At 38.2% G+C, this 27,879-nt stretch overlaps 1 protein-coding gene across 1 annotated transcript in view; it reads left to right on the top strand.

The window, feature by feature from the left end:
• ANTXR1 (ANTXR cell adhesion molecule 1) overlaps positions 1–4,551 on the top strand; it is a 317,106-nt gene extending 312,555 nt beyond the window's left edge. Inside the window, exon 18 of the mRNA XM_053718205.1 lies at positions 2,194–4,551. Coding sequence (XP_053574180.1) covers positions 2,194–2,469 — 276 coding nt within the window. The 3' untranslated portion in view covers positions 2,470–4,551. The remainder of the gene's footprint in view (positions 1–2,193) is intronic.
• The last annotated feature ends 23,328 nt before the right edge of the window (positions 4,552–27,879 follow it).

Below are 27,879 nucleotides of genomic sequence, written 5' to 3' on the forward strand. Positions count from 1 at the left end.
ATTTTAACTATTTTAGCTATTAAATAGTTCTTAACTATTTAATAGCTATTGTACCTGGTTAAAATAAATACAAAGTTACCTGTAAAATAAATATAAATCCTAAAATAGCTATAATATAAATATAATTTATATTGTAGCTATATTAGGGTTTATTTTACAGGTAAGTATTTAGCTTTAAATAGGAATAATTTATTTAATAAGAGTTAATTTATTTCGTTAGATTTAAATTATATTTAACTTAGGGGGGTGTTAGTGTTAGACTTAGCTTTAGGGGTTAATACATTTATTAGAATAGCGGTGAGCTCCAGTCGGCAGATTAGGGGTTAATGTTTGAAGTTAGGTGTCGGCGATGTTAGGGAGGGCAGATTAGGGGTTAATACTATTTATTATAGGGTTAGTGAGGCGGATTAGGGGTTAATAACTTTATAATAATAGCGGTGCGGTCCACTCGGCAGATTAGGGGTTAATAAGTGTAGGCAGGTGGAGGCGACGTTGTGGGGGGCAGATTAGGGGTTAATAAATATAATATAGGGGTCGGCAGTGTTAGGGGCAGCAGATTAGGGGTACATAGGGATAATGTAAGTAGCGGCGGTTTACTGAGCGGCAGATTAGGGGTTAATAATAATATGCAGGGGTCAGCGATAGCGGGGGCGGCAGATTAGGGGTTAATAAGTGTAAGGTTAGGGGTGTTTAGACTCGGGGTACATGTTAGAGTGTTAGGTGCAGACTTAGGAAGTGTTTCCGCAAAGCAAACAATGGGGCTGCGTTAGGAGCTGAACGCTGCTTTTTTGCAGGTGTTAGGTTTTTTTTCAGCTCAAACAGCCCCATTGTTTCCTATGGGGGAATCGTGCATGAGCACGTTTTTGAGGCTGGCCGCTTCCGTAAGCAACTCTGGTATCGAGAGTTGAAGCTGCGTTAAATATGCTCTACGCTCCTTTTTTGGAGCCTAACGCAGCCATTCTGTGGACTCTCAATACCAGAGTTATTTTTATGGTGCGGCCAGAAAAAAGCCAGCGTTAGCTACGCGGGTCATTACCGACAAAACTCTAAATCTAGCCGTTAGTATCCTTTGTTAAAGAGCATACCTAAGTAGTCTCAGGAGTGTGCATGTGTCTTGAGTACTTTACAGCAGCATTGTTTGCAGCCATGTTTGTAAGAATATTTTACATTGCTGCCATATAGTACTTAAAGGGACAGTCTAGTCAAAATTAAACTTACATGATTCAGATAGGGCATGTAATTTTAAACAACTTTCAAATGTACTTTTATCATCAAATATGCTTTGTTCTCTTGGTATTCTTTGTTGAAAGCTAAACCTAGGTAGGCTCATATGCTAATTTCTAAGCCCTTGAAGGCCTTCTCTTATCTGAATGCATGTGACTGTTTTCACAGCTAGAGGGTGTTAGTTCAAGTGTGCCATATAGATAATATTGTGCTCACACCCGTGAAGTTAATTATGAGAGGGCACTGATTGGCTAAAATGCAAATCTGTCAAAAGAACTGAAATAAGGGGGGCAGTCTGTGATGGTTATGCAAAACTGGGGAATGGGTGATAAAGGGATTATCTATCTTTATAAACAATAACAATTCTGGAGTAGACTGTCCCTTTAAGACACATGCAAACACACAATTATTTTTTTCCACTAGCTCTTTTACAAACAGTTGTAAAAGGACAGCTGTTACTTCTTGGAGGAGTGTGTGTACTTTCTGAGACACTAGCTCCTACTAAGCATGTGCAAGAGTTTGTAGCTCTTATATGTATTGTATATGAGTCTGCGATTGGCTGACGGCTCTCAGGTGATGCAGGAAACTGAAAAGGGAAACTGTTATTTAATTTTCTTTTTATTACGCATTTGTTTATTATGTTATTCTGCTGTATTTAATGGTCCTTTATTAGATACTAAATATTCTAAAAAACTATAGAACTGTAAGTATCAAACACTGTATCTATAAGACTTCTCTATGGTTCATCAGGCCACAAATCATTAAATAATTATTTGCTCATTTAGATGTTTATGATAAAGCAAATAACCACCTACAATGCATGAAACTGAAAAAGTTAATCAGTTACTGTGTGTGCTATACATTTTTTAAGCAACTCCATCATACCCTAATAATGACATAAACATATAGATGTTTTAGTTTTATAATATTTTTCACCCACTAAATAATATTTATTTTGTTTATTTTCAGGGTCGATGCATAAATTTCACTCGTGAGAAGAAGATGATGTCTCCAAGATATCCTCTAAATAATGCTCCTCTCATGACTCCTCCATCAAGTCCAATCTACACCCCTCCACAAAGTCCAATTTATACCCCTCCACCCCCTGCCAGTCCACCACCCCAACCTTTTCACTCTCCACCCCCTACTCCTTCCCCGACTAGTGCTCTTCCACCTCCTCCATTATGTCAACCACCTAATAGAGCCCCACCTCCGAGCAGACCTCCACCTCGGCCTTCCATTTAGGATGCTGAGTTGCCTCTTTTATTCCCACTTTTCGAGGGGATTTTGCCTTAATTTACAAAAACTTGACTTGTAGGTGGACATTGCATTCAGCCATTGGATAGATCAGGTATAGCCCAAACCACTTTGTTAATAACATTCACTAGACTGAGATGTGAATTTATGAACATTCCAAAGTCCCCATTCCCTAATTTTGTGCAGCAGTGGTTAAATATGGAGTGTATAAATTTGGCCAACTGACCTATACACTGGTATCTGATTGTACTCTACTCCCTATATGGATTAATCGTCTGCTTTTTCCATCAAAAAAGAAAAAGGAAGCAACTCTTGCTACGCTTAAATTGATCTAACTGGCAACCATAAAGGGTTGATGGAAACTATCATGCCCATCAGTAGAATTATTACTTTATTTTCAATACCTTTTTATGAATTTTACAGACAAAACATTGTGAAAATTACCCAAGTGATCAAATATATCATAACATTTGGAGAGCACTACAAAGCTGGCCAGCTGAGATATTTGTAATTAAATGGTGGACCTAACAAAGTTATGAGGATTAAATAAAATGGCTCATGTTGATAATGTCTACGGAAGCAATTGACCATGATGATTCGGATCAACAGAACTGATGTGTTTTTGGAATCTGTATGTTACATTGATGAGACCAGAATGTTAGGAGATTGGGATATTCCTGGAGGAACAGCCAATGGAAGTATTGGTGATAATCAATGGAAACTCAGTCATTTCCATGAAGATGAGCCAAGCCCTTATGGACCTGGTGTTTTACAACAGCAGAAGGCTGGACCTTTGCTTTAATAAAACTGCTATTGCAGTCTATATGATGAAAGATTAAGTCTAAAAATTACGCTTTGCAATGCGTCTCTGATGCCTTGGGAAGCAGGAGGGGTCATTTACTGTTTACAGTTTTTCTTGTATTTACTTGCCTTCTCTTTTAAAATAATGATTTTATCACCTTTTGTATTTTTAAAATGAGACATTGTGGGGTTTCAATTCACAATGACTTTTTTTTTATTTGACTTTTCATTGTGAATCACATTTATATTCAGTTGCAAACATTTTCTCGTATGAACCACATTCATCTGTAAAAAAAAAGGACCCTTAAAAGATATGACTTTACATAGAAAGGATAGCCTAGAATACAAGCGCAAATTACAGGATAGCCTAGAATACAAACACAAACTACATGCTCCAACTACCCAATATTTGGACAGATTCCTTAAATGGATAAAATTAGGATCAAATTGACTGTGAATGGTTAATAATTATATGGAAATGTCACTTTTATAGCAGAGAGTAAAGGGTCATCCCATATATTTGTGCTGGCAACAAACTATGTAATGTAAGCTAATGACCTGATTTTTTTTTTCAATTCTCGTTACTCATTTTAATGGAATATGTCAGCTTTAATGCAATCTTTGAATATATTTTATATTTCAGTTACCCATTTTTTATTTGCTGTATCACTTTTGTTTTTAGGCCTTTCAATGAATTAAGCACATCTTTAACTCACTCACATCCTAGATTTATACTGAACTGCCACTTACTATATTTCTTTTCCCATTAACTAGTAACACTTTTGGCAAATATCAATATATAGACAACCGCACTATACAGTATATATATATATATATATCTATAGCTTACTCTATATACAGCATCTTCCCATGGCAGTTTTGTCTATATTTCAGTTATCCCTGATGTATATATTGTTTTCTGCTGTTTACGTACCCAATATACCAGAAAAACAGTTTTAACCTTTCTAGGTGGCAGGTATAAATTATTTGTAAGCCATTGGGGTGACACCATTGCAAGCAGTGCTTGTCCTATTGTACAATTTCATAGAAGTGTTTAACTGATACTAGAATGTAATCATATATGTCCTTTAACTGACGAACACCAGTTTTTTAACCACAATAAATGTTAACATTTTGGGGATTTTCCTAAAAAAAACAACAAAAGAAGGTGGGATGTATCTTATTTATTGTGATAAATGGATTTTTTGTTCAACTTACACAGTTTGCCTTTGAGATTGTAAAATCTGAATTAAAACTATTATCGATGTACTGAGTAAATTTATAATCAATACAGACACCTGGAAAATAAGAATTTGCAATGATCAAGGAATCACTGTGAAGAAGTGTGCAAGAAACGGTTTCTAGATCCAAACAGTTCCACTTTAAAGGGGTAATAAAGTGAAAAGGAAATCTTCACGATCAAAAAAATCCAATTTACTTCTGGTTTTAAATGGGCTTTGTTCTTTTGGTATCCTTTGTTGAAGAGTGAAATTTGGAAGACTAGCACCCTATGACAGCGTTGTTTGCAACAATAAAGAGTGCTAATGAAACATGCATGTTCCTGATCTCGTATGAGCCTGTCTAGGTTGATCGATTTAAGGATACTAAGGCCTAGATTTGGAGTTTTGCGGCCAAAGGGGTGCGTTAGCTACGCATGCTTTTTTCTGGCCGCACCTTTTAAATACCGCTGGTATTTAGAGTTCACAGAAGGGCTGCGTTAGGCTCCAAAAAAGGAGCGTATAGCATATTTACCGCAACTGCAACTCTCAATACCAGCGTTGCTTACGGACGCGGCCATCTTCAAAAACGTGCTTGTGCACGATTCCCCCATAGGAAACAATGGGGCAGTTTGAGCTGAAAAAAAAACCTAACACCTGCAAAAAAGCAGCGTTCAGCTCCTAACGCAGCCCCATTGTTTCCTATGGGGAAACACTTCCTATGTCTGCACCTAATACCCTAACATGTACCCCGAGTCTAAACACCCCTAACCTTACACTTATTAACCCCTATTCTGCCGCCCCCGTTATCGCTGACCCCTGCATTTTATTATTAACCCCTGATCTGCCGCTCCGTACACCGCCGCAACCTACGTTATCCCTATGAACCCCTAATCTGCTGCCCCTAACACCGCCGACCCCTATATTATATTTATTAACCCCTAATCTGCCCCCCACAACGTCGCCGCCAGCTACCTACAATAATTAACCCCTAATCTGCCGACCGCACCTCACCGCTACTATAATAAAGTTATTAACCCCTAATCCGCCTCACTCCCGCCTCAATAACCCTATAATAAATAGTATTAACCCCTAATCTGCCCTCCCTAACATCGCCGACACCTAACTTCAATTATTAACCCCTAATCTGCCGACCGGATCTCGCCGCTACTATAATAAATGGATTAACCCCTAAAGCTAAGTCTAACCCTAACACTAACACCCCCCTAAATTAAATATAATTTAAATCTAACAAAATAAATTAACTCTTATTAAATAAATTATTCCTATTTAAAGCTAAATACTTACCTGTAAAATAAACCCTAATATAGCTACAATATAACGAATAATTATATTGTAGCTATTTTAGGATTAATATTTATTTTACAGGCAACTTTGTATTTATTTTAACCAGGTACAATAGCTATTAAATAGTTGAGAACTATTTAATAGCTAAAATAGTTAAAATAATTACAAAATTACCTGTAAAATAAATCCTAACCTAAGTTACAATTAAACCTAACACTACACTATCAATAAATTAATTAAATACAATACCTACAAATAACTACAATTAAATAAACTAACTAAAGTACAAAAAATAAAAAAGAACTGTTACAAAAAATAAAAAAATATTTACAAACATTAGAAAAATATTACAACAATTTTAAACTAATTACACCTACTCTAAGCCCCCTAATAAAATAACAAAGACCCCCAAAATAAAAAAAATGCCCTACCCTATTCTAAATTAAAAAAGTTCAAAGCTCTTTTACCTTACCAGCCCTGAAAAGGGCCATTTGCGGGGCATGCCCCAAATAATTCAGCTCTTTTGCCTGTAAAAAAAAAACATACAATACCCCCCCCAACATTACAACCCACCACCCACATACCCCTAATCTAACCCAAACCCCCCTTAAATAAACCTAACACTAAGCCCCTGAAGATCTTCCTACCTTATCTTAACCATGCCAGGTTCACCGATCCGTCCTCCGAAGTCTTGATCCAAGCCTCCGAAGTCTTCATCCAAGCCCAAGCGGGGGCTGGCGATCCATAATCCGGCTGAAGTCTTCTATCAAGCGGCGGCTGAAGAGGTCCAGAAGAGGCTCCAAAGTCTTCATCCTATCCGGGAAGAAGAGGAGATCCGGACCGGCAACCATCTTGATCCAAGCGGCATCTTCTATCTTCATCCGATGACGAACGGCTCCATCTTGAAGACCTCCAGCACGGATCCATCCTCTTCTTCCGACGTCCAACTGAAGAATGAAGGTTCCTTTAAGGGACGTCATCCAAGATGGCGTCCCTCGAATCAGCCAATCAGATTGAGCTCGAATTCTATTGGCTGATCGGAACAGCCAATAGAATGCGAGCTCAATCTGATTGGCTGATCCAATCAGCCAATCGGATTGAACTTGAATCTGATTGGCTGATTCCATTAGCCAATCAGAATTTTCCTACCTTAATTCCGATTGGCTGATAGAATCCTATCAGCCAATCGGAATTCGAGGGACGCCATCTTGGATGACGTCCCTTAAAGGAACCTTCATTCTTCAGTTGGACGTCGGAAGAAGAGGATGGATCCGCGCTAGAGGTCTTCAAGTTGGAGCCGTTCGTCATCGGATGAAGATAGAAGATGCCGCTTGGATCAAGATGGTTGCCGGTCTGGATCTCCTCTTCTTCCCGGATAGGATGAAGACTTTGAAGCCTCTTCTGGACCTCTTCAGCCGCCGCTTGATAGAAGACTTCAGCCGGATTATGGATCGCCAGCCCCCGCTTGGGCTTGGATGAAGACTTCGGAGGCTTGGATCAAGACTTCGGAGGACGGATCGGTGAACCTGGCATGGTGAAGATAAGGTAGGAAGATCTTCAGGGGCTTAGTGTTAGGTTTATTTAAGGGGGGTTTGGGTTAGATTAGGGGTATGTGGGTGGTGGGTTGTAAATGTTGGGGGGGGTATTGTATGTTTTTTTTTACAGGCAATAGAGCTGAATTATTTGGGGCATGCCCCCCAAATGGCCCTTTTCAGGGCTGGTAAGGTAAAAGAGCTTTGAACTTTTTTAATTTAGAATAGGGTAGGGCATATTTTTATTTTGGGGGTCTTTGTTATTTTATTAGGGGGCTTAGAGTAGGTGTAATTAGTTTAAAATTGTTGTAATATTTTTCTAATGTTTGTAAATATTTTTTTATTTTTTGTAACTTAGTTCTTTTTTATTTTTTGTACTTTAGTTAGTTTATTTAATTGTAGTTATTTGTAGGTATTGTATTTAATTAATTTATTGATAGTGTAGTGTTAGGTTTAATTGTAACTTAGGTTAGGATTTATTTTACAGGTAATTTTGTAATTATTTTAACTATTTTAGCTATTAAATAGTTCTTAACTATTTAATAGCTATTGTACCTGGTTAAAATAAATACAAAGTTGCCTGTAAAATAAATCTAAATCCTAAAATAGCTACAATATAATTATTCGTTATATTGTAGCTATATTAGGGTTTATTTTACAGGTAAGTATTTAGCTTTAAATAGGAATAATTTATTTAATAAGAGTTAATTTATTTAGTTAGATTTAAATTATATTTAACTTAGGGGGTGTTAGTGTTAGGGTTAGACTTAGCTTTAGGGGTTAATCCATTTATTAGAGTAGCGGTGAAGTCCGGTCGGCAGATTAGGGGTTAATACTTGAAGTTAGGTGTCAGCGATGTTAGGGAGGGCAGATTAGGGGTTAATACTATTTATTATAGGGTTATTGAGGCGGGAGTGAGGCGGATTAGGGGTTAATAACTTTATTATAGTAGCGGTGAGGTGCGGTCGGCAGATTAGGGGTTAATTATTGTAGGTAGCTGGCGGCGACGTTGTGGGGGGCAGATTAGGGGTTAATAAATATAATATAGGGGTCGGCGGTGTTAGGGGCAGCAGATTAGGGGTACATAAGTATAACGTAAGTGGCGGCGGTGTGCGGTCGGCAGATTAGGGGTTAAAAAAATTTAATCGAGTGGCGGCGATGTGGGGGGACCTCGGTTTAGGGGTACATAGGTAGTTTATGGGTGTTAGTGTACTTTAGAGCACAGTAGTTAAGAGCTTTATGAACCGGCGTTAGCCCAGAAAGCTCTTAACTACTGACTTTTTTCTGCGGCTGGAGTTTTGTCGTTAGATTTCTAACGCTCACTTCAGCCAAGACTCTAAATACCGGCGTTAGAAAGATCCCATTGAAAAGATAGGATACGCAAATGGCGTAGGGGGATCTGCAGTATGGAAAAGTCGCGGCTGCAAAGTGAGCGTTAGACCCTTACCTACAAGACTCTAAATACCAGCGGTAGCCCAAAACCAGCGTTAGGAGCCTCTAACGCTGGTTTTGACGGCTAACGCCAAACTCTAAATCTAGCCGTAAGAGAACTAAGCACAGTAATAGACGCAAAAAGAATAAGTTTAGTTTTTTTAACTGCACTTTATTTTTTTTTATTACGGTTTGTTTAAATTAAAATGAAAGAAAAGTAATAATAAAAGTGCATTACATTATTTTTATTATACAGCATTAAAGGACGGTTTAATGTAAAATTAGTCTCTCCTTAATGTGTTTCAAATTATTTGTTATACCAGCAGCAGAGTATAACATTATGGAAAAACTGTCCTTTAGGTTTATTTTTGTATATGGAATAGCTGATTTTGTTCATTGACACCACAGCCCATTAAAATGGTAAGTTCTGGTAAGAGGGTGGCAAACCAATCCCTCAAACACATATATGACATCATGAGCATAAACCAACAACATAAAATACATTAAAGGGACACTTTTGTGATTCAGATAGAGCATTCAATTTTAAGCAACTTTCTAATTTACTCCTATTATCAAATTTTCTTCATTCTCTGGGTATCTTTATTTGACATGCAAGAATGTTTAGATGCCGGACCATTTTTGGTGAACAACCTGGGTTGTTCTTGCTGATTGGTGGATACATTCATCCACCAATGAACAAGTGCTTTCCAGGGTTCTGAACTAAGCAAATAGCTTAGATGCCTTCTTTTTCAAATAAAGATAGCAAGAGAACGAAGAAAAATTGATAATAGGAGTAAATTAGAAAAATGCTTAAAATTGCATGCTCTGTCTCAATCACGAAAGAAAAAGTTTGGGTTCAGTATCCCTTTAATTGAAAACAAAAATGAAGTATATTTACCATCTCAAGGCCTGGAGTAATATGATCACTTTCCTCTGTATGCATATTGCTTACGTTATAAATCCATATAGGTGGGACAGTGTGTAATTGCTAGTGATAACTAGTCTCAGGATATTTACAAACGAATATGTTCCTGGGTATCCATACATAAAGAAGCCAACATCAGTTTTGTAGCACAACCCAGTCTGTCTTACTGTGACAAGAGAATCATAAAACCAGTATAGGATTCTCCAAATACTAGATTACTTTCCAGTTTCAGACTTAGAGGTCAATTTATCAAAGCTTTAACTGTTAATACGCTGTAATTCCGTGTCAAATTAAGGGCAAAATTGATACGCCGAAGTTAAAGGGATATTAAACCCAAATCTTTTCTTTCATGATTCCGATAGAGGAGGTGATTTTAAACAACTTTCTAATTTACTCCTATTAACAATTTCTCTTCATTATCTTACTTTTTCTTTTGAAAAAGCAGGAATGTAAGCTTACGAGAAGTCCAATTTTTGGTTCAGCACCTTGGATAGCAGTTGCTGATTGGTGGCTGCATTTATGTTACTAGACTATTAAAGATAAAGAATGTGTCTACCAACACAGAAAGGTTTAGTTATATGCTTATTGTCCTCTCATACAGTCATTAACAATGAACACGATTAATGTCTTTACATTTGCAATACTCCATCAAGAAAAAAAATATATCTACAAAAGTTAATTTATGTAAGATTTATTGTTTGTACTTGTATAAAAATAGCTAATTCAAAGACACAGCAAGTTAACCAACTAAGGGTCAGATTACGAGTAGAGAGCAAAATATCAATTACGCAAGTGCAATATTTGCGCTCCACCCAGTAACACCAACTTATGCAAATGTGAGCTGGCATTACAAGTTGAGCGCAATGTGAATGCGACCTCGCGTTCGCATTGCAGGGAAGCTTTTCGCTCACAAGAGCTCGCTTCTATAGACTCCAATGGGATCTTCGTTCTCATGCCGTAAGACACGGCTGAGAACCTAGGGCAGCGAAGGGGGTAAGTTGTGCAGTGATGGGCAGCACAATTTAAATATATGTGTTTATGATTATATGCATATATATTTATGTGTTTATATGTATATACACATGTTAACACATAAATATATATATACTGTATATATATAAGCATATACATATATATTTACAGGGAACAGACAGTCCCTATAGACTGCAATGTAAAGACACCTTTCAGTGCCGTTTTCTAACACCCCAGACCGGCACACTTTAAATAAAAAACAACACTACACTTAATTGGTTGATTATTTATCGCACACCCACAAACAGGCAAATTTGCCCGTTTGCGGGCGTGCGATAAATTAGCCCTCTACTTGTAATCTAGCCCTAAATATTACATTAAAGAACTGTTCTTAATCATGGACAAGAAAGAAATGTTTCACAACATTCAAAAAAATTAAACAAATTTTATTCGTTTGTTTCAAATTTCAAATGTTTGTACAACATACTAACATTTGTTTAATGTAATTGTATTTCTCATGCTTTCTTTAAATTGTTATATTCGATTCAAATTGTTGTAATAATTTGATTTGAATTATGCAATATTCGAATTCAAAAAATTAGAATCAGTATATTTGTAATAGTCTTGAAATTTAATTTTTGAATTATGCAATATTCGATATAGAAACATTCAAATTGATATATTTTTATCTATTATGTATCAATTTACCAAATTCCCTACCACATGAATGTTACATTTGAAATTTCAAATGTAAATAATTATTTTAAAAGGATATGAAACCCACATTTTTTCTTTTATGATTCAGATATAGGGGCATATTAAACAGAAGTTATGAAGCAGCGGTCTAAAGATCGCTGCTCCATAACTTGTCTACCTGCTCTGAGGTAGCGGACAGAAATCAACCATGATACACTACTTCGTATCATGTCCGCTCGCAATATACAAATATATAAATATACCCCAGAGCATGCAATTTTAATAAACTTTATAATTTACTCCTAATATCAAATTTTCTTCGTTCTCTTGGTATCTTTATTTAAAAAGTAGGAATGTAAGCATAGAAGTCAGCCGATTTTTGGTTCAGCACCTGGGTAGTGCCAGATGATTAGTGGTAAAAGATACCAAGAGAACGAAGAAAAATTCATAATAGGAGTAAATTAGAAAGTTGCTTGAAATTGTATGCTCTATGTGAATAATGTAAGGAAAAATGTGGTTTTTCATACCCCTTTAATTATAAATGTTTGAAAACTAAAGTAACAATCGAAAACTTGAAATAACATTCGATTACCAAATTTTAATGGATTTTCATTCTTATCAACATTCGATTTCCAAAATGAATGTCCACAGAATTATTAATTCTACCAAACAAATTACCCTTTCAGCACATTCTCCCTTTCTTAGTAAAAACTATATGAAAACAGGTGATGAGGATCATACACAATTCTTGGTAGATTACTTGAGTAATAGTAAAATTTGTGCTATCAGTGCTTCATATTTATGAACAGTACAATGCTCTTTGCATCATACTTGACATGCGTGAGTTTGACCGTTTTTTTGATAAATAAGAACATCGAATGGAGATTCGCATCAGCGATGTACAGCGAGCGTGTTTAACACAGCGAATGCGGTCAGGTTGACGCATTGATAAATTGACCCCTTAGACTCTGGTAGTAACATCACAAATACAAGACTATGGGCTAGATTACAAGTGGAGCGCAAACAATATTTCAAGGTGCGTTATCCTTTGTGCAAACTTGCACTAAGAATAGCACACAAAATGCTATTACAAGTGGATGGTAAAACTGGTTTAGAAAAACACACAATGGAGGTGTGAAAACTGCAAAATTTATTAGAAAAAATAAAATCCACAAACATGGGAGGTATAATGTCAGAAGGAGACTGTGCTTTGTGCCCCCCCTCCTAGTGGCGCTTAAAGGGATATGAAGCCTAAATGTTTTGTTTGTGATTCAGATAAATCCTAGACGTTCAAGCATTAACCTCTTAAGGACCACAGCATACCCTGTATGTCGCTGGTTGTTAAGGGTTTCTCAGGCCATAAGAGTGAGGGTCTTGCTGAAAACCACACTATTATGACCTCCCTCTAGCAAGCATCCTGAAATAGCGCGGCCTCACCACTGGCAGCGAGACCATGCTATCAAACAATCAAGCCTCATTGAAAGACCAACGACATACTCTCATTAAGGGGTTAAAATTTTACTTTCAATTTGTAATATGAGTACAAAAATAAAGTGTTAATATTTATACTTTTAATCTAGGCCTTAAAGGGATATAGTTCTGTTACCTGTTGTCAAGGACATATCAAAATATTTTCTATGAATGCATAGTATAAATCAGCAATTACCACTGCATTGCAAACGATCTTCATAAAAAATAACTGTTTTGAAAACATTTAAAATGGTCATTTTATTTGCTTATTTTCATGTTTTGCAGTCCAAGGACATACCCTTTGAAAACCTTCTTGCTTATTGTGTGCCAGATTACAAGTGGAGCACTAAATATCGCTTTTGCAAAAGCAATATTAGCGCTCTACTGAATAATACCAGCTCATGCTAATGTGCGTTGGTATTATAAGTTAAGCGTAATGCGAACACAAGCTCGCTTTTGCATTGCTAGGAAGAATAGCACTCGCGATAGCTCGCTTCCATAGTCTCCAATGGGAGCCTCGTAGCGAAGAGGGTAAGTAGCACCGCAATGGCAGCAAGTTGTAAATATATATGTATATGATCATATACATATATAATTATGTGTTAACATGGGTATATTCACATATTAACACATATATATATATATATATATATATATATATATATATATATATATATATATATGTATATAAGCATATATATATATATATTTACTGGGAACACACATTTTTCCATAGACTGCAATGTAAAGACACTTTTTAGTGATACTTTTTTTCTAACACCCCTCACACGCCAACTTTAAAACCTGAAAATCTGCTTTTTGCAGTTATTTTATTAAAAAATAAAGATGCTGCTTTCTTTATTTTTTTTAATAAAATATATGACACTTGATTTTGGTGGCATTTGGTAGACATTTATAAAATGAACCAGAGATCTGATTTCTGGCTATGTTTATAAGCGCTAATTGCTAACGCGAGTTTGCGGTAGCAATAACCAGCCCCTTGTAATAGCTGGTTATTTATCGCGCACACGCAAATAGGCATAGATAGTGTTATTATGAGTGTAACTGTACTTTTTAATGTATTTTTGATGTGTTTTGTGCAACCTTTCTGTTTTGCGAAACAGTTAACCAGAGCTTTGAGGACACGGTCGTTCTAGCATAAATCACGATTTTCCTCAAGTGATCACGTTTACTGTTAACGCGCCACTCGTAATCTTGAACTTAATAGAATGAATGAGGAAAACATAGCCATTAAAGGGACATGAAACCCAATTTTTTATTTAATGATTTAGATAGACCTTGTAATTTAAATGTGCGACTGCCACTCTTGATTGTCTCATCAGCAATGCTTGTGGCTCTCAAATGGTACTTTACATATGTGTATATTAATACCTTTGTGATTGTGATTGACCCCATAGTAAGCTAGGCTCAGTAGTACAAAAATGGTATCTTCTAACAATAAGGTAATTTTTGCTTTTGAATGTACCTTTAACCCCTTCACCCAATACGATGTATATATACGTCCTGCAGTGCTTTGCCTATCGTACTGCAGGACGTATATATATACGTTGTTGCTTCAGGATGTTCCAGCAATCTCGGCTATTAAGTTACATGCATATGGATCCGGAGCACGATCGGTGCTCCGCCTCCATATGTGGGCAGACCGTCTGTAACGATCTTCTGCTGGAGCCGGCAGAAGGTGTGGGCGGGAGCTGGGTGGGCGGCCCAGCAGGGGAGGAGGGAGAGAGCGGGAGGAAGTGGGAGGGGCCCTACACTACAGAAAAATAAATGGGACAGGGGGGATGGGGCAGCTACACTACAGAAAAGGGGATCTGGTGGTGTGGGGGCCCCCTAAATAAAGTTCATGGGTGGGGGAGGTGGGGGGAGACACTAGGCTACAGAAAATATAATAAAAAAATAAAAATAAATGATTAAAAAAACAGTTGTATAGGTACTGGCAGACAGTTGCCAGTACCTAAGATGGCGCCTAACAGTTAGAAGGGGGAGGTTTAGAGAGCTGTTTGGTGGGATCGGGGAGGTTGAGGGGTAAGGGGGGATCCTACACTAGAGAAATATAAAAAAAAAAAAAAATCTTATTTAAAAAAAAAGAAAAAAAGCCTTATTTTTCATACTGGCAAACTGTCTGCCAGTACCTAAGATGGGGGTTACCAGTGCAGGTGGGGAAGTGAAGAGAGCTGTTTGGGAGGGATCAGGTAGGGATCAGGGGGTGGGGAGTGTCAGGTATGAGGCTAATCTCTACACTAAAGCTAACATTAACCTTTTAAGCTAATTAACCCCTTCACTGCCGGGAATAATAGAAGTGTGGTGCACAGCTGCAATTAGGGGCCTTCTAGGGGCCTTCTAGGGGCCTTCTAATTACCAAAAAGCAATGACAAAGCCATATATATCTACTATTTCTGAACAAAGGGGATCCCAGAGAAACTTTTACAAACATTTGTGCCATGATTGCACAAGCAGTATGTAAATCATTTCTGTGAGAAACCCAAAGTTTGTGAAACAAGTACCAATTTGTTTTATTTGATGGCATTTGGCGGTGAAATGGTGGCATGAAATATACCAAAATGGGCCTAGATCAATACCTTGGGTTGTCTACTTTAAAAAACATAATTTATGCTTACCTGATAAATTTATTTCTCTTGTGGTGTATCCAGTCCACGGATCATCCATTACTTGTGGGATATTCTCCTTCCCAACAGGAAGTTGCAAGAGGATCACCCACAGCAGATCTGCTATATAGCTCCTCCCCTAACTGCCATATCCAGTCATTCGACCGAAACTAGCCAAGAAAGGAGAAACCATAGGGTGCAGTGGTGACTGTAGTATAAAATTTAAACCTGCCTTAAAAGGACAGGGCGGGCCGTGGACTGGATACACCACAAGAGAAATAAATTTATCAGGTAAGCATAAATTATGTTTTCTCTTGTTAGGTGTATCCAGTCCACGGATCATCCATTACTTGTGGGATACCAATACCAAAGCTAAAGTACACGGATGAAGGGAGGGACAAGGCAGGTACTTAAACGGAAGGGACCACTGCCTGTAGAACCTTTCTCCCAAAAATAGCCTCCGAAGAAGCAAAAGTATCAAATTTGTAAAATTTTGAAAAGGTATGAAGCGAAGACCAAGTCGCCGCTTTGCAAATCTGTTCAACAGAAGCCTCATTTTTAAAGGCCCAGGTGGAAGCCACAGCTCTAGTAGAATGAGCTGTAATCCTTTCAGGGGGCTGCTGTCCAGCAGTCTCATAGGCTAAGCGTATTACGCTCCGAAGCCAAAAAGAAAGAGAGGTTGCCAAAGCCTTTTGACCTCTCCTCTGTCCAGAGTAAACAACAAACAGGGAAGATGTTTGACGAAAATCTTTAGTCGCTTGTAAGTAAAACTTTAAAGCACGGACTACGTCCAAATTATGTAAAAGACGTTCCTTCTTTGAAGAAGGATTAGGACACAATGATGGAACAACAATCTCTTAATTGATATTCTTGTTGGAAACTACCTTAGGTAAAAACCCAGGTTTTGTACGCAGAACTACTTTATCTGTATGGAAAATCAGATAAGGAGAATCACATTGTAAAGCTGATAACTCAGAGACTCTATGAGCCGAGGAAATAGCCATCAAAAACAGAACTTTCCAAGATAAAAGTTTGATATCAATGGAATGAACGGGTTCAAACGGAACTCCTTGAAGAACCTTAAGAACCAAGTTTAAGCTCCATGGAGGAGCAACAGGTTTAAACACAGGCTTAATTCTAACCAAAGCCTGACAAAATGCCTGGACGTCTGGAACCTCTGCCAGACGCTTGTGCAAAAGGATAGACAGAGCAGAAATCTGTCCCTTTAAAGAACTAGCTGATAATCCTTTATCCAAACCCTCTTGGAGAAAGAACAATATCCTAGGAATCCTAACCTTACTCCATGAGTAATTCTTGGATTCACACCAATGAAGATATTTGCGCCATATCTTATGGTAGATTTTCCTGGTTACAGGCTTTCGTGCCTGTATTAAGGTATCAATGACTGACTCGGAGAAGCCACGCCTTGATAAAATCAAGCGTTCAATCTCCAGGCAGTCAGTCTCAGAGAAATTAGATTTGGATGATTGAAAGGACCTTGTAGTAGAAGGTCTTGTCTCAGATGCATAGGCCAAGGTGGAAAGGATGACATGTCCACCAGGTCTGCATACCAGGTCCTGCGTGGCCACGCATGCGCGATCAAGATCACCGATGCTCTCTCCTGTTTGATTTTGGCAATCAGTCGAGGGAGCAGAGGAAACGGTGGAAACACATAAGCCAGGTTGAAGAACCACGGTGCTGCTAGAGCATCTATCAGCGTCGCTTCTGGGTCCCTGGACCTGGATCCGTAACAAGGAAGCTTGGCGTTCTGGCGAGACGCCATGAGATCCAATTCTGGTGTGCCCCAACGATGAACCAATTGAGCAAACACCTCCGGATGGAGTTCCCACTCCCCCGGATGAAAAGTCTGACGACTTAGAAAATCCGCCTCCCAGTTCTCTACACCTGGGATATGGATCGCTGATAGATGGCAAGAGTGAGTCTCTGCCCAGCGAATTATCTTGGAGACTTCTAACATCGCTAGGGAGCTCCTGGTCCCCCCTTGATGGTTGATGTAAGCCACAGTCGTGATGTTGTCCGACTGAAATCTGATGAACCTCAGGGTTGCTAACTGAGGCCAAGCTAGAAGAGCATTGAATATTGCTCTGAACTCCAGAATATTTATTGGGAGGAGTTTCTCCTCCTGAGTCCACGATCCCTGAGCCTTCAGGTAATTCCAGACTGCACCCCAACTTAGAAGGCTGGCATCTGTTACAATTGTCCAATCTGGCCTGCGAAAGGTCATACCTTTGGATAGATGGACCCGAGATAGCCACCAGAGAAGAGAATCTCTGGTCTCTTGATCCGGATTTAGCAGAGGGGACAAATCTGTGTAATCCCCATTCCACTGACTGAGCATGCATAATTGCAGCGGTCTGAGATGTAGGCGTGCAAATGGCACTATGTCCATCACCGCTACCATTAAGCCGATCACTTCCATGCACTGAGCCACCGAAGGGCGCGGAATGTAGTGAAGAACACGGCAGGAATTTAGAAGCTTTGATAACCTGGACTCCGTCAGGTAAATTTTCATTTCTACAGAATCTATCACAGTTCCTAGGAAGGAAACCCTTGTGAGGGGTGATAGAGAACTCTTTCCCTCGTTCACTTTCCACCCATGCGACCTCAGAAATGCCAACACTATGTCCGTATGAGATTTGGCAATTTGGAAGTTTGATGCCTGTATCAGGATGTCGTCTAGATAAGGGGCCACTGCTATGCCCCGTGGTCTTAGGACCGCCAGAAGAGACCCCAGAACCTTTGTAAAAATTCTTGGGGCTGTAGCTAACCCGAAGGGAAGAGCCACAAACTGGTAATGCCTGTCTAGAAAGGCAAACCTTAGGAACCGATGATGATCTTTGTGAATCGGTATGTGAAGGTAAGCATCCTTCAAATCCACTGTGGTCATGTACTGACCCTCCTGGATCATAGGTAGGATTGTCCGAATATTTTCAATTTTGAACGATGGAACTCTGAGGAATTTGTTTAAGATCTTTAGATCCAAAATTGGTCTGAAGGTTCCCTCTTTTTTGGGAACCACAAACAGATTTGAATAAAATCCCTGTCCTTGTTCCATCTGTGGAACTGGATGGATCACTCCCATTATTAGGAGGTCTTGCACACAGCGTAAGAATGCCTCTTTCTTTATCTGGTTTACAGATAATCTCGAAAGGTGAAATCTCCCTTGTGGGGGGAAGCTTTGAAGTCCAGAAGATATCCCTGAGATATGATCTCCAACGCCCAGGGATCCTGAACATCTCTTGCCCACGCCTGGGCGAAGAGAGAAAGTCTGCCCCCTACTAGATCTGTTGCCGGATAGGGGGTCGTTCCTTCATGCTGTCTTAGAGGCAGCAGCAGGCTTTCTGGCCTGCTTGCCTTTGCTCCAGGCCTGGTTAGATTTCCAGGCCGGCTTGGATTGCGCAAAAGTTCCCTCTTGTTTTGTAGCAGAGGAAGTTGATGCTGCACCTGCCTTGAAGTTTCGAAAGGCACAAAAGTTAGACTGTTTGGCCCTTGATTTGGCCCTGTCCTGAGGAAGGGTATGACCCTTACCTCCAGTAATGTCAGCAATAATTTCCTTCAAACCAGGCCTGAATAGGGTCTACCCCTTGAAGGGAATGTTAAGTAATTTAGACTTTGAAGTCACGTCAGCTGACCAAGATTTAAGCCATAGCGCCCTACGCTTTTGAATGGCGAATCCAGAATTCTTAGCCGTTAGTTTAGTCAAATGAACAATGGCATCAGAAACAAAAGAATTAGCTAGCTTAAGTGTTCTAAGCTTGTCAAGTATTTCAGTCAATGGAGTAGCTGTCTGAAAGGCCTCTTCCAGAGACTCAAACCAGAACGCTGCAGCAGCAGTGACAGGAGCAATGCATGCAAGGGGCTGCAGGATAAAACCTTGTTGAATAAACATTTTCTTAAGGTAACCTTCTAATTTTTTATCCATTGGCTCTGAAAAAGCACAACTGTCCTCGACAAGGATAGTGGTACGCTTTGCTAAAGTCGAAACTGCTCCCTCCACCTTAGGGACCGTCTGCCATAAGTCCCGTGTGGTGGCGTCTATTGGAAACATTTTTCTAAAAATAGGAGGGGGGAAAACGGCACACCGGGTCTGTCCCACTTCTTAGTAATAATTTCTGTAAACCTTTTAGGTATTGGAAAAACGTCAGTACACACCGGCACCGCGTAGTATTTATCCAGTCTACACAATTTCTCTGGCACTGCAATTGTGTCACAGTCATTCAGAGCAGCTAAAACCTCTCTAAGCAACACCCGGAGGTTCTCAAGCTTAAATTTAAAAGTAGACATATCTGAATCAGGTTCCCCCGAGTCAGAGACGTCACCCACAGACTGAAGCTTTTCCTCAGCTTCTGCATATTGTGACGCAGTATCAGACATGGGCCTTAAAACATCTGCGTGCTCTGTATTACGTCTAACCCCAGAGCTATCGCGCTTTCCTCTGAATTCAGGCAGTCTGGCTAATACCGCTGACAGGGTATTATCCATGATTGCCGCCATGTCCTGCAAAGTAATCGCTATGGGCGTCTTTGATGTACTTGGCGCCATTTTAGCGTGAGTCCCTTGAGCGGGAGTCAAAGGGTCCGACACGTGGGGAGAGTTAGTCGGCATAACTTCCCCCTCGTCAGAATCCTCTGGTGATAATTCTTTTAAAGATAACAGCTGATCTTTATTGTTTAAAGTGAAATCAATACATTTAGTACACATTCTCCTATGGGGTTCCACCATGGCTTTTAAACATACTGAACAAGGAGTTTCCTCTATGTCAGACATGTTTATACAGACTAGCAATGAGACTAGCAAGCTTGGAAAACACTTTAAATCAAGTTAACAATCAATATAAAAAAAATGTTACTGTGCCTTTAAGAGAAACAAATTTTGCCAAAATTTGAAATAACAGTGAAAAAAGGCAGTTAAACTAACGAAATTTTTACAGTGTATGTAACAAGTTAGCAGAGCATTGCACCCACTTGCAAATGGATGATTAACCCCTTAATACAAAAAACAGATTAACAAAACGAAAAATATGTTTTTTAAACAGTCATAACAACTGCCACAGCTCCTACTTTTGAAGCCTTTTGAGCCCTTCAGAGATGTCCTATAGCATGCAGGGGACTCCTAAGGGGAGGTGGATGTCACAGTTTGTAATTTTAACTGCACCAACTGTAACTTTTATACTATAACAGTGGAAAGCCTCAGGAAACTGTTTCTAGGCAAAAATAAAGCCAGCCATGTGGAAAAAACTAGGCCCCAATAAGTTTTATCACCAAAGCATATATAAAAACGATTAAACATGCCAGCAAACGTTTTATATTGCACATTAATCAGAGTATATACCTCTGATAGCAAGCCTGATACTAGTCGCTATTAAATCACTGTATTTAGGCTTTAACTTACATTAATCCGGTATCAGCAGCATTTTCTAGCAAATTCCATAACTAGAAAAACTTAACTGCACATACCTTATTGCAGGATACCCTGCACGCCATTCTCCCTCTGAAGTTACCTCACTCCTCAGACATATGTGAGAATAGCAGTGGATCTTAGTTACTTCTGCTAAGATCATAGAAAAACGCAGGCAGATTCTTCTTCTAAATGCTGCCTGAGATAAAATAGTACACTCCGGTACCATTTAAAAGCAATAAACTTTTGATTAAAGAAAAAACTAACTATATTTTACCACTTTCCTCTTACTACCTCCAGCTATGTTGAGAGCTTGCAAGAGAATGACTGGATATGGCAGTTAGGGGAGGAGCTATATAGCAGCTCTGCTGTGGGTGATCCTCTTGCAACTTCCTGTTGGGAAGGAGAATATCCCACAAGTAATGGATGATCCGTGGACTGGATACACCTAACAAGAGAAATATATATAGATTTGAAAGGTAAATAAAAAATCAAAAACAAGGCTCTATTTCTGTTTAAATGGAGTGATAGCAAAAATGCTAAAAATGGTCTGGTTTTTTTCTGGAAGTCCTGATAGTGAAAGGGTTAAAGGACCACTGGAGTAAAAATTAAACTTTCATGAATCAGATAGAGCACGCAATTGGAAACAACTTTCCAATCCCCCTCCATTATGAAAATGTGGACAATATTTTTATATGCATGCTTTCTGAGGCACCAGCTCCTACTGAGCATGTGCAAATATTCACAGAATATACGTATATACATTTTGTGATTGGCTGATAGCTGCCACATGATGCAGGAGGAAGGAAAATTCAACTAACTGAAATATGTCAGAAAAAAATCTACTACTCATTTGAATTTCTGGGTATGGGGTAAATTTATTAAATGTCGAGCGGACAGTATATTGTACAGTATATTAGGTTATATCACTCTGCTATGGGTTACACCTAATATACAGTACATATACTAGTCTAATACACAGCACATCCCATCTAACACTTACCGAAATTCCGAATCGAACCGAACCAAATCCAGCCGAATTTAGCAGAGAGCGGGTCTGTGAAACAGCGTTTTTTGTTTTTTTTAAATTAATAAGGGAAATTATGTTTTATAAATGTTTGGCTAATATAATGTTATATAATTCTGCACTATGTGCAGAATTATATAACATTATTTTTAAGGTTTACTGTCCCTTTAAAGTGAAATTACATTGTTTGTACATCTGAGTCCCACGACTCATCTGCCCACTGGCTGATTACTCCCACAGTAAAAATGTTTTTTATGCAGCACAGAAATATCCATATTTCAAAAAAGTAAAGCACAATAATACATTTTAAAACTTTGTCTTTTAAGCTTCCCTTTAAGCTTGCATTTTACATTATTTCTTATTTATTTTTTTCAAATAAGGAAAACAATTTAACTTTTAAAATTCTTGACACAATCAAGTATTTTTTTTAAATATATTTCACTTGTACTAATGTTTAGCATAATTCCAATTATTTTTATTTTTACAAACGTGCCATAATTTATTTAACTGTATTTCTGTCTTGGTGGGATAGATCCATTCTGACATAAAAATTATTCTTTAAAATATGTACTATTAGTGAACTAAGTTAGTGAAGTACGTTTAATTTTCTTTGATAAAAAAAAAATTACACTATTTTTATGTCATTACTGTCTAGAAAACTGAAAAACATCCAGCAGATCATTTTTTTTCTTGGCATAAGCATAGGTGAGAGATTGTTGGCTGGAATGTATAGGAATATTACTGTGAAAATTGTATGTCTCTGTGGAATATGAGGGTTCCATGAAAGTCAATGTTTAGTACATTGGTTACAACCAAATAGACGCCATTTATAGGTGTATAAAGTCTCTGCTGCCACAAACGCCAGTTTTCAGAATTACCCTCAGGGACGTACAGAGATTGGAAAGGGTGAAACATTGGACAGTTAAAAAGGCAAAATATAAGGAACAATTAAAAATGGATTAAAGAAACACAGAATACTTTTCTTTGGTGCATCTAAAAAAATAAAACGTTTATAACAATAATTGATTTTTGTTTTAAAAATGACCACAATATAGTCTCCACCAATAGAGCTTGGGAGGTTTTCCTCATATTCCAGTTAGTTTCTATTTGACAGGCCACTAACAAGCACTTTAAAGTTAATTTAAAGGGAAAATTAAACCCAGCAGTTTTCAAGTGACACACTTGCAACATCATCCGATTGGTTCTGCTTCCTGTCCCTCACGGACACACGGACCAATCAGATAATGTAAAAATGGTCGTGGGCAGATACAATCCAAATCGCTCTGTTCTAATCAGAGCCTTGGGTGCCGCAACTGCCTCTGGGAACCTAAACCATGCAATGTTAAACAATCTGTTAATTAAGGATACCAAGAGAATGAAGCATCATATGCTCTATCTAAATCAGTGTTTCTCAACTCCAGTACTCAGGACCCTTAACAGGCCAGATATTCATTATATCTTAACTAGAGCACAGGTGAAATAATAATCTGAAGGGTGAGAGCAATAGGCGCTAGCGACACACTTGCAACATTATCCAATTGGTTGTAGCATCCTGCTCTTTTTCTAGAAATGAGTCTTAATGTACAGTATAGTAAATGAGCTGCAGATTTACAGATCCTTATTAAAAAAGAGTGCCCAAAAACCATGTGATATATAACGCTCAAGCATTAACTCCGCTAGAAGTAAGTTTTTTGTGTGCGTGTCAGGTAGAGCTCGTATTACAAGTTGAAAGTAAACGGTTTTCGTTCTTTATCGCACTAATACGAGAAGCGTAAAAAGCCAAACATAGAATACCGTGTGAGCACGATAACCTATTCCCCTCTTAGAAGTCAATGGAGAAAAAAAGTGGGGGGAAAAACTAACACGCTACTCACGCACAAATGCACTAACCTGAAATGAAAACATCTTTCTACACATATATCATGCACATAGAACATATTCTGCTATGTGCAGAACATTGGAATGTGAGATATTTACAGTAAATACACACTATAACACTTTATTAAAAATGAATATTGCATAAATATGTTTTTACAAGTTTTCATCTACTTAACTGCAAAAGGGTCCCATGCACTTATATACAGTGCGGATCAGGTCCGCCAAACCTCACTGAATACGGCGAGCAATACGCTCGCCGTATTCAGCATTGCACCAGCAGCTCACAAGAGCTGCTGGTGCAATGCCGCCCCCTGCAGACTCGCGGCCAATGGGCCGCCAGCAGGGGGGTGCTCAGAGCAGGCGGACAGGTTATGGAGCAGCGGTCTTTGTGACCGCTGCTTCATAACTGCTGTTTCTGGCGAGCCTGCAAGCTATATATTAAAAATAATAAACGCAACTACCATTATAAATGTATACAAGCAAATAGAAGTGCTGAAAGGACACTTAACGCTTGTTGGTTGTGGATCCAAAGGTAACATACTTAGCTCAAGATGCGAAAGTATTTATAGATTTTCAGAATTCAAGGCAACATTATATTTAAGGACATAGTTGAAGCAGGGTAAATGAGCTATTACATACAATATATTACTGTACATGTAACTAACCTCGCAATTTATACAAGCAAATAGAAAAGCTGAAAGGATATTTAACGTTAGTTAACTGTGGATCCAAAGGTAATATACTCAGGGATATATGTTTACTTAATCTGGAACTCACAGACAAGTGTGCAAAATACAAAATATTTATAGATTTTCAAAATTTTAAGGCAGCAATGTATTTAAGAACATAGTTAAAACAGGTTAAAGGAGCTATTAAAGTGAAGGTCCATTTTGAATAATTAGTGCCTGGTTTTTAATAAACCTATTAACAACAAGGGCACTTTTATTCATCAAAATTGACGTTTCACTGTTGTCTTCAAAAACTTACCTTTTAATTCTGGCAGCCGCTCCAGCACTTCCTCCGCCCATCGCAAGCCGTCTTGGCAGGTCCAAAATGACGAATCCGGCTTTCTCCAATCACAGCATTGCATCAGGCCAAGATTCCCCTAGGGGGGGAAGCCGTGATTGGATGAAGCCGGATTCGTCATTTCTGACATCTGCAGAGGATTCCGACGGCAAGGGGAATCGCTGGAGCAGCATTCAGGATTAAAAGGTAAGTTTTTGAAGGAAACAGTGAAATGTCAATTTTGATTAATTAAAGTCCCCTTGTTTTTAATAGGATTATTAAGAACCGGGCACTAATTCATCAAAATGGACCTTCACTTTAAATACAATATACTTCTGCATTACTTTGTTCAAATGGGGATAAAAACAGTACGTAGTAACCAATCACTTAAGGAATGATTTAAAAATACTATCGATACTACATGATTATCAGTGAACGGAAGAAATAAATTTAAAATATAAGTTCATCTAATCTATAAGCATTTATATCCCCATTACCAGTGAATAAACACAATATTGTGAACAAACACTTTACCTATGCCAATACAATATAATAAGCAAAAACGTATGATACTGTAGATGTTTTTTGTATCATTTCAATAAGTGATACAGTGAGTTTACCTGGAAATGTATTAATATCACAAAAATAGAAAGCAAAGAATCACAATCTCACAATTTACAAAAAAATTGAGATCAGAGATAACCCCTGAAAACCATTCATAGAATATTACCAACACAGCAAAAGGGTATCTGTCAAAATATAAATACCAATATAGCGCACAAATATTTACTTGGTGACATAGGACTACAAGAATATTAATAAATATAAACATACCCAATCAGTGGTATTTAAACATGAATTTCTGGCATTACCAGTCCCATCACGAGCAGCCATTATTGTGAGAAATTGTTCGTAACTTATAAGTCAATATAGCGATATTCGGAACCAACATAACTATAGCTATAGTGTCTCAGAGATATTACATAAATAGAAGAAGGCCGGATTGTATAAATTAGTGAGACACTACTGGAACATTAGCACAATTGCTTCTGATAGGGATTTTAATTCTTTATGTTGTGTACCCGTCTTTTAAATGTAAAAATAAAAGTTATATTTTAATCACATTTTTCCTGCCCCTACATTAGTCTGGGCATAAAGTGCTACCAAAGCATTTTCTATCTGTGGAACACAGTTCCTTAAGTTCTTGTATGATCAAAATTAATGCTAGCACCACTCCTCAGATTTAGATGATATACAAACCAGGGAAATATATACCTTTAAGAATAGATTTGAAATAAGAGGAGCCTGCCTTTATAGTGCCCTTGTCAAATTTGTGTGTGTGAATATGTATTTATGTGTTTACATGTGTATATTTGTCTGTAAATACATATATACACATATAAATACATAAATGCAATGTACACACACACACACATTATATATATATATATATATATATATATATATATATATATATACACATACACACACAGTATCCCACAAAAGTGAGTACACATTTTTTGTAAATTTTTTATTATATCTTTTCATGTGACAACACTGAAGAAATGTCACTTTGCTACAATGTAAAGTAGTGAGTGTACAGCCTGTATAACAGTGTAAACTGGCTGTCCCCTCAAAATAACTCAACACACAGCCATTCATTTCTAAACCGTTGGCAACAAAAGTGATAACATCCCTAAGTGGAAATGTCCAAATTGGGCCCAATTAGCCATTTTCCCTCCCCGGAGTCATGTGACTCGTTAGTGTTACAAGGTCTCAGGTATGAATGGGGAGCTGGTGTGTTAAATTTGGTGTTATCGCTCTCACACTCTCTCATACTGGTCACTGGAAGTTCAACATGGCACCTCATGGCAAAGAACTCTGTGTGGATCTGAAAAACAGAAGTGTTGCTCTACATAAAGATGGCCTAGGCTATAAGAAGATTGCCAAGACCCTGAAACTGAGCTGCAACATGGTGGGCAAGACCATACAGCGCTTTCACAGGACAGGTTCCACTCAGAACAGGCTATGCCATGGTCGACTAAAGAAGTTGAGTGCATGTGCTTAGCGTCATATCCAGAGGTTGTCCAGCAGGTGTTATTAACTGAAATATATTGGTATATTTCTATCTTTTTTTTACATATAATGGCTCCCTGTTCATATGACCACTATGGTTCATGCTTATACTGCTGCACTGTTGCAGCTATTTTATTTAAAGGTGCAAGACAATTGATATTGGCTAAAAAGCAACCACTTGGTAAGAAACTTTGTTGCCAATAATTGTAATCAATATTTGCCTGCCTTTTAAACCTTTTAAATTTCTCATTTGAGAGAATTTAAAGATACAGGGCTCCTAAAGTATACAACAAATGAACACAGTTTAACCCAAAGTATTTTTATTTACAGGGTTCTCTTTGTTTAATTTCTAAGTTCACTGCTATATATAAAATGTATTGTATGTAAGTTCACATGCACTATTTATTTTATTTTATAGTGCAATAAATCAATCACTTTGACACTAGTATCATGTGTTGATGTTTTATTCCACCAGTATGGATGGTCATAGCTATATATGGCCATTGTTTTTCTCTATTTAAGGTTTGAGGCAAGAGTGTTTTTTTCTAGTACTTTTCATATTCTTTTTTTTTTATATAATATTTTATAAATTTACTAGTGCACTGGTCTTTTATGACTTTTTGCCTGCCTACACTATACTTGTGCCCAGTTATTTTGTTATTTACTAAGGACATGGATTAATTGAACCATGTCCTGTGGTCCAATGAGCCCAAGATAAACTTATTTGGTTCAGATGGTGTCAAGCGTGTGTGATGGCAACCAGGTGAAGAGTACAAAGACAAGTGTGTCTTGCCTACAGTCAAACATGGTGGTGGGAGTGTCATGGTCTGGGCCTGCATGAGTGCTGCCGGCACTGGGGAGCTACAGTTCATTGAGGGAACTATGAATGCCAACATGTACTGTGACATACTGAAGAAGAGCATGATCCCCTCCCTTCGGAGACTGGGCCATAGGGCAGTATTCCAACATCATAACGACCCCAAACACACTGCCTTGCTAAAGAAGCTGAGGGTAC

The sequence above is a fragment of the Bombina bombina genome, chromosome 6 (genome assembly GCF_027579735.1).
Source record: "Bombina bombina isolate aBomBom1 chromosome 6, aBomBom1.pri, whole genome shotgun sequence".
Lineage (NCBI taxonomy): Eukaryota > Metazoa > Chordata > Amphibia > Anura > Bombinatoridae > Bombina > Bombina bombina.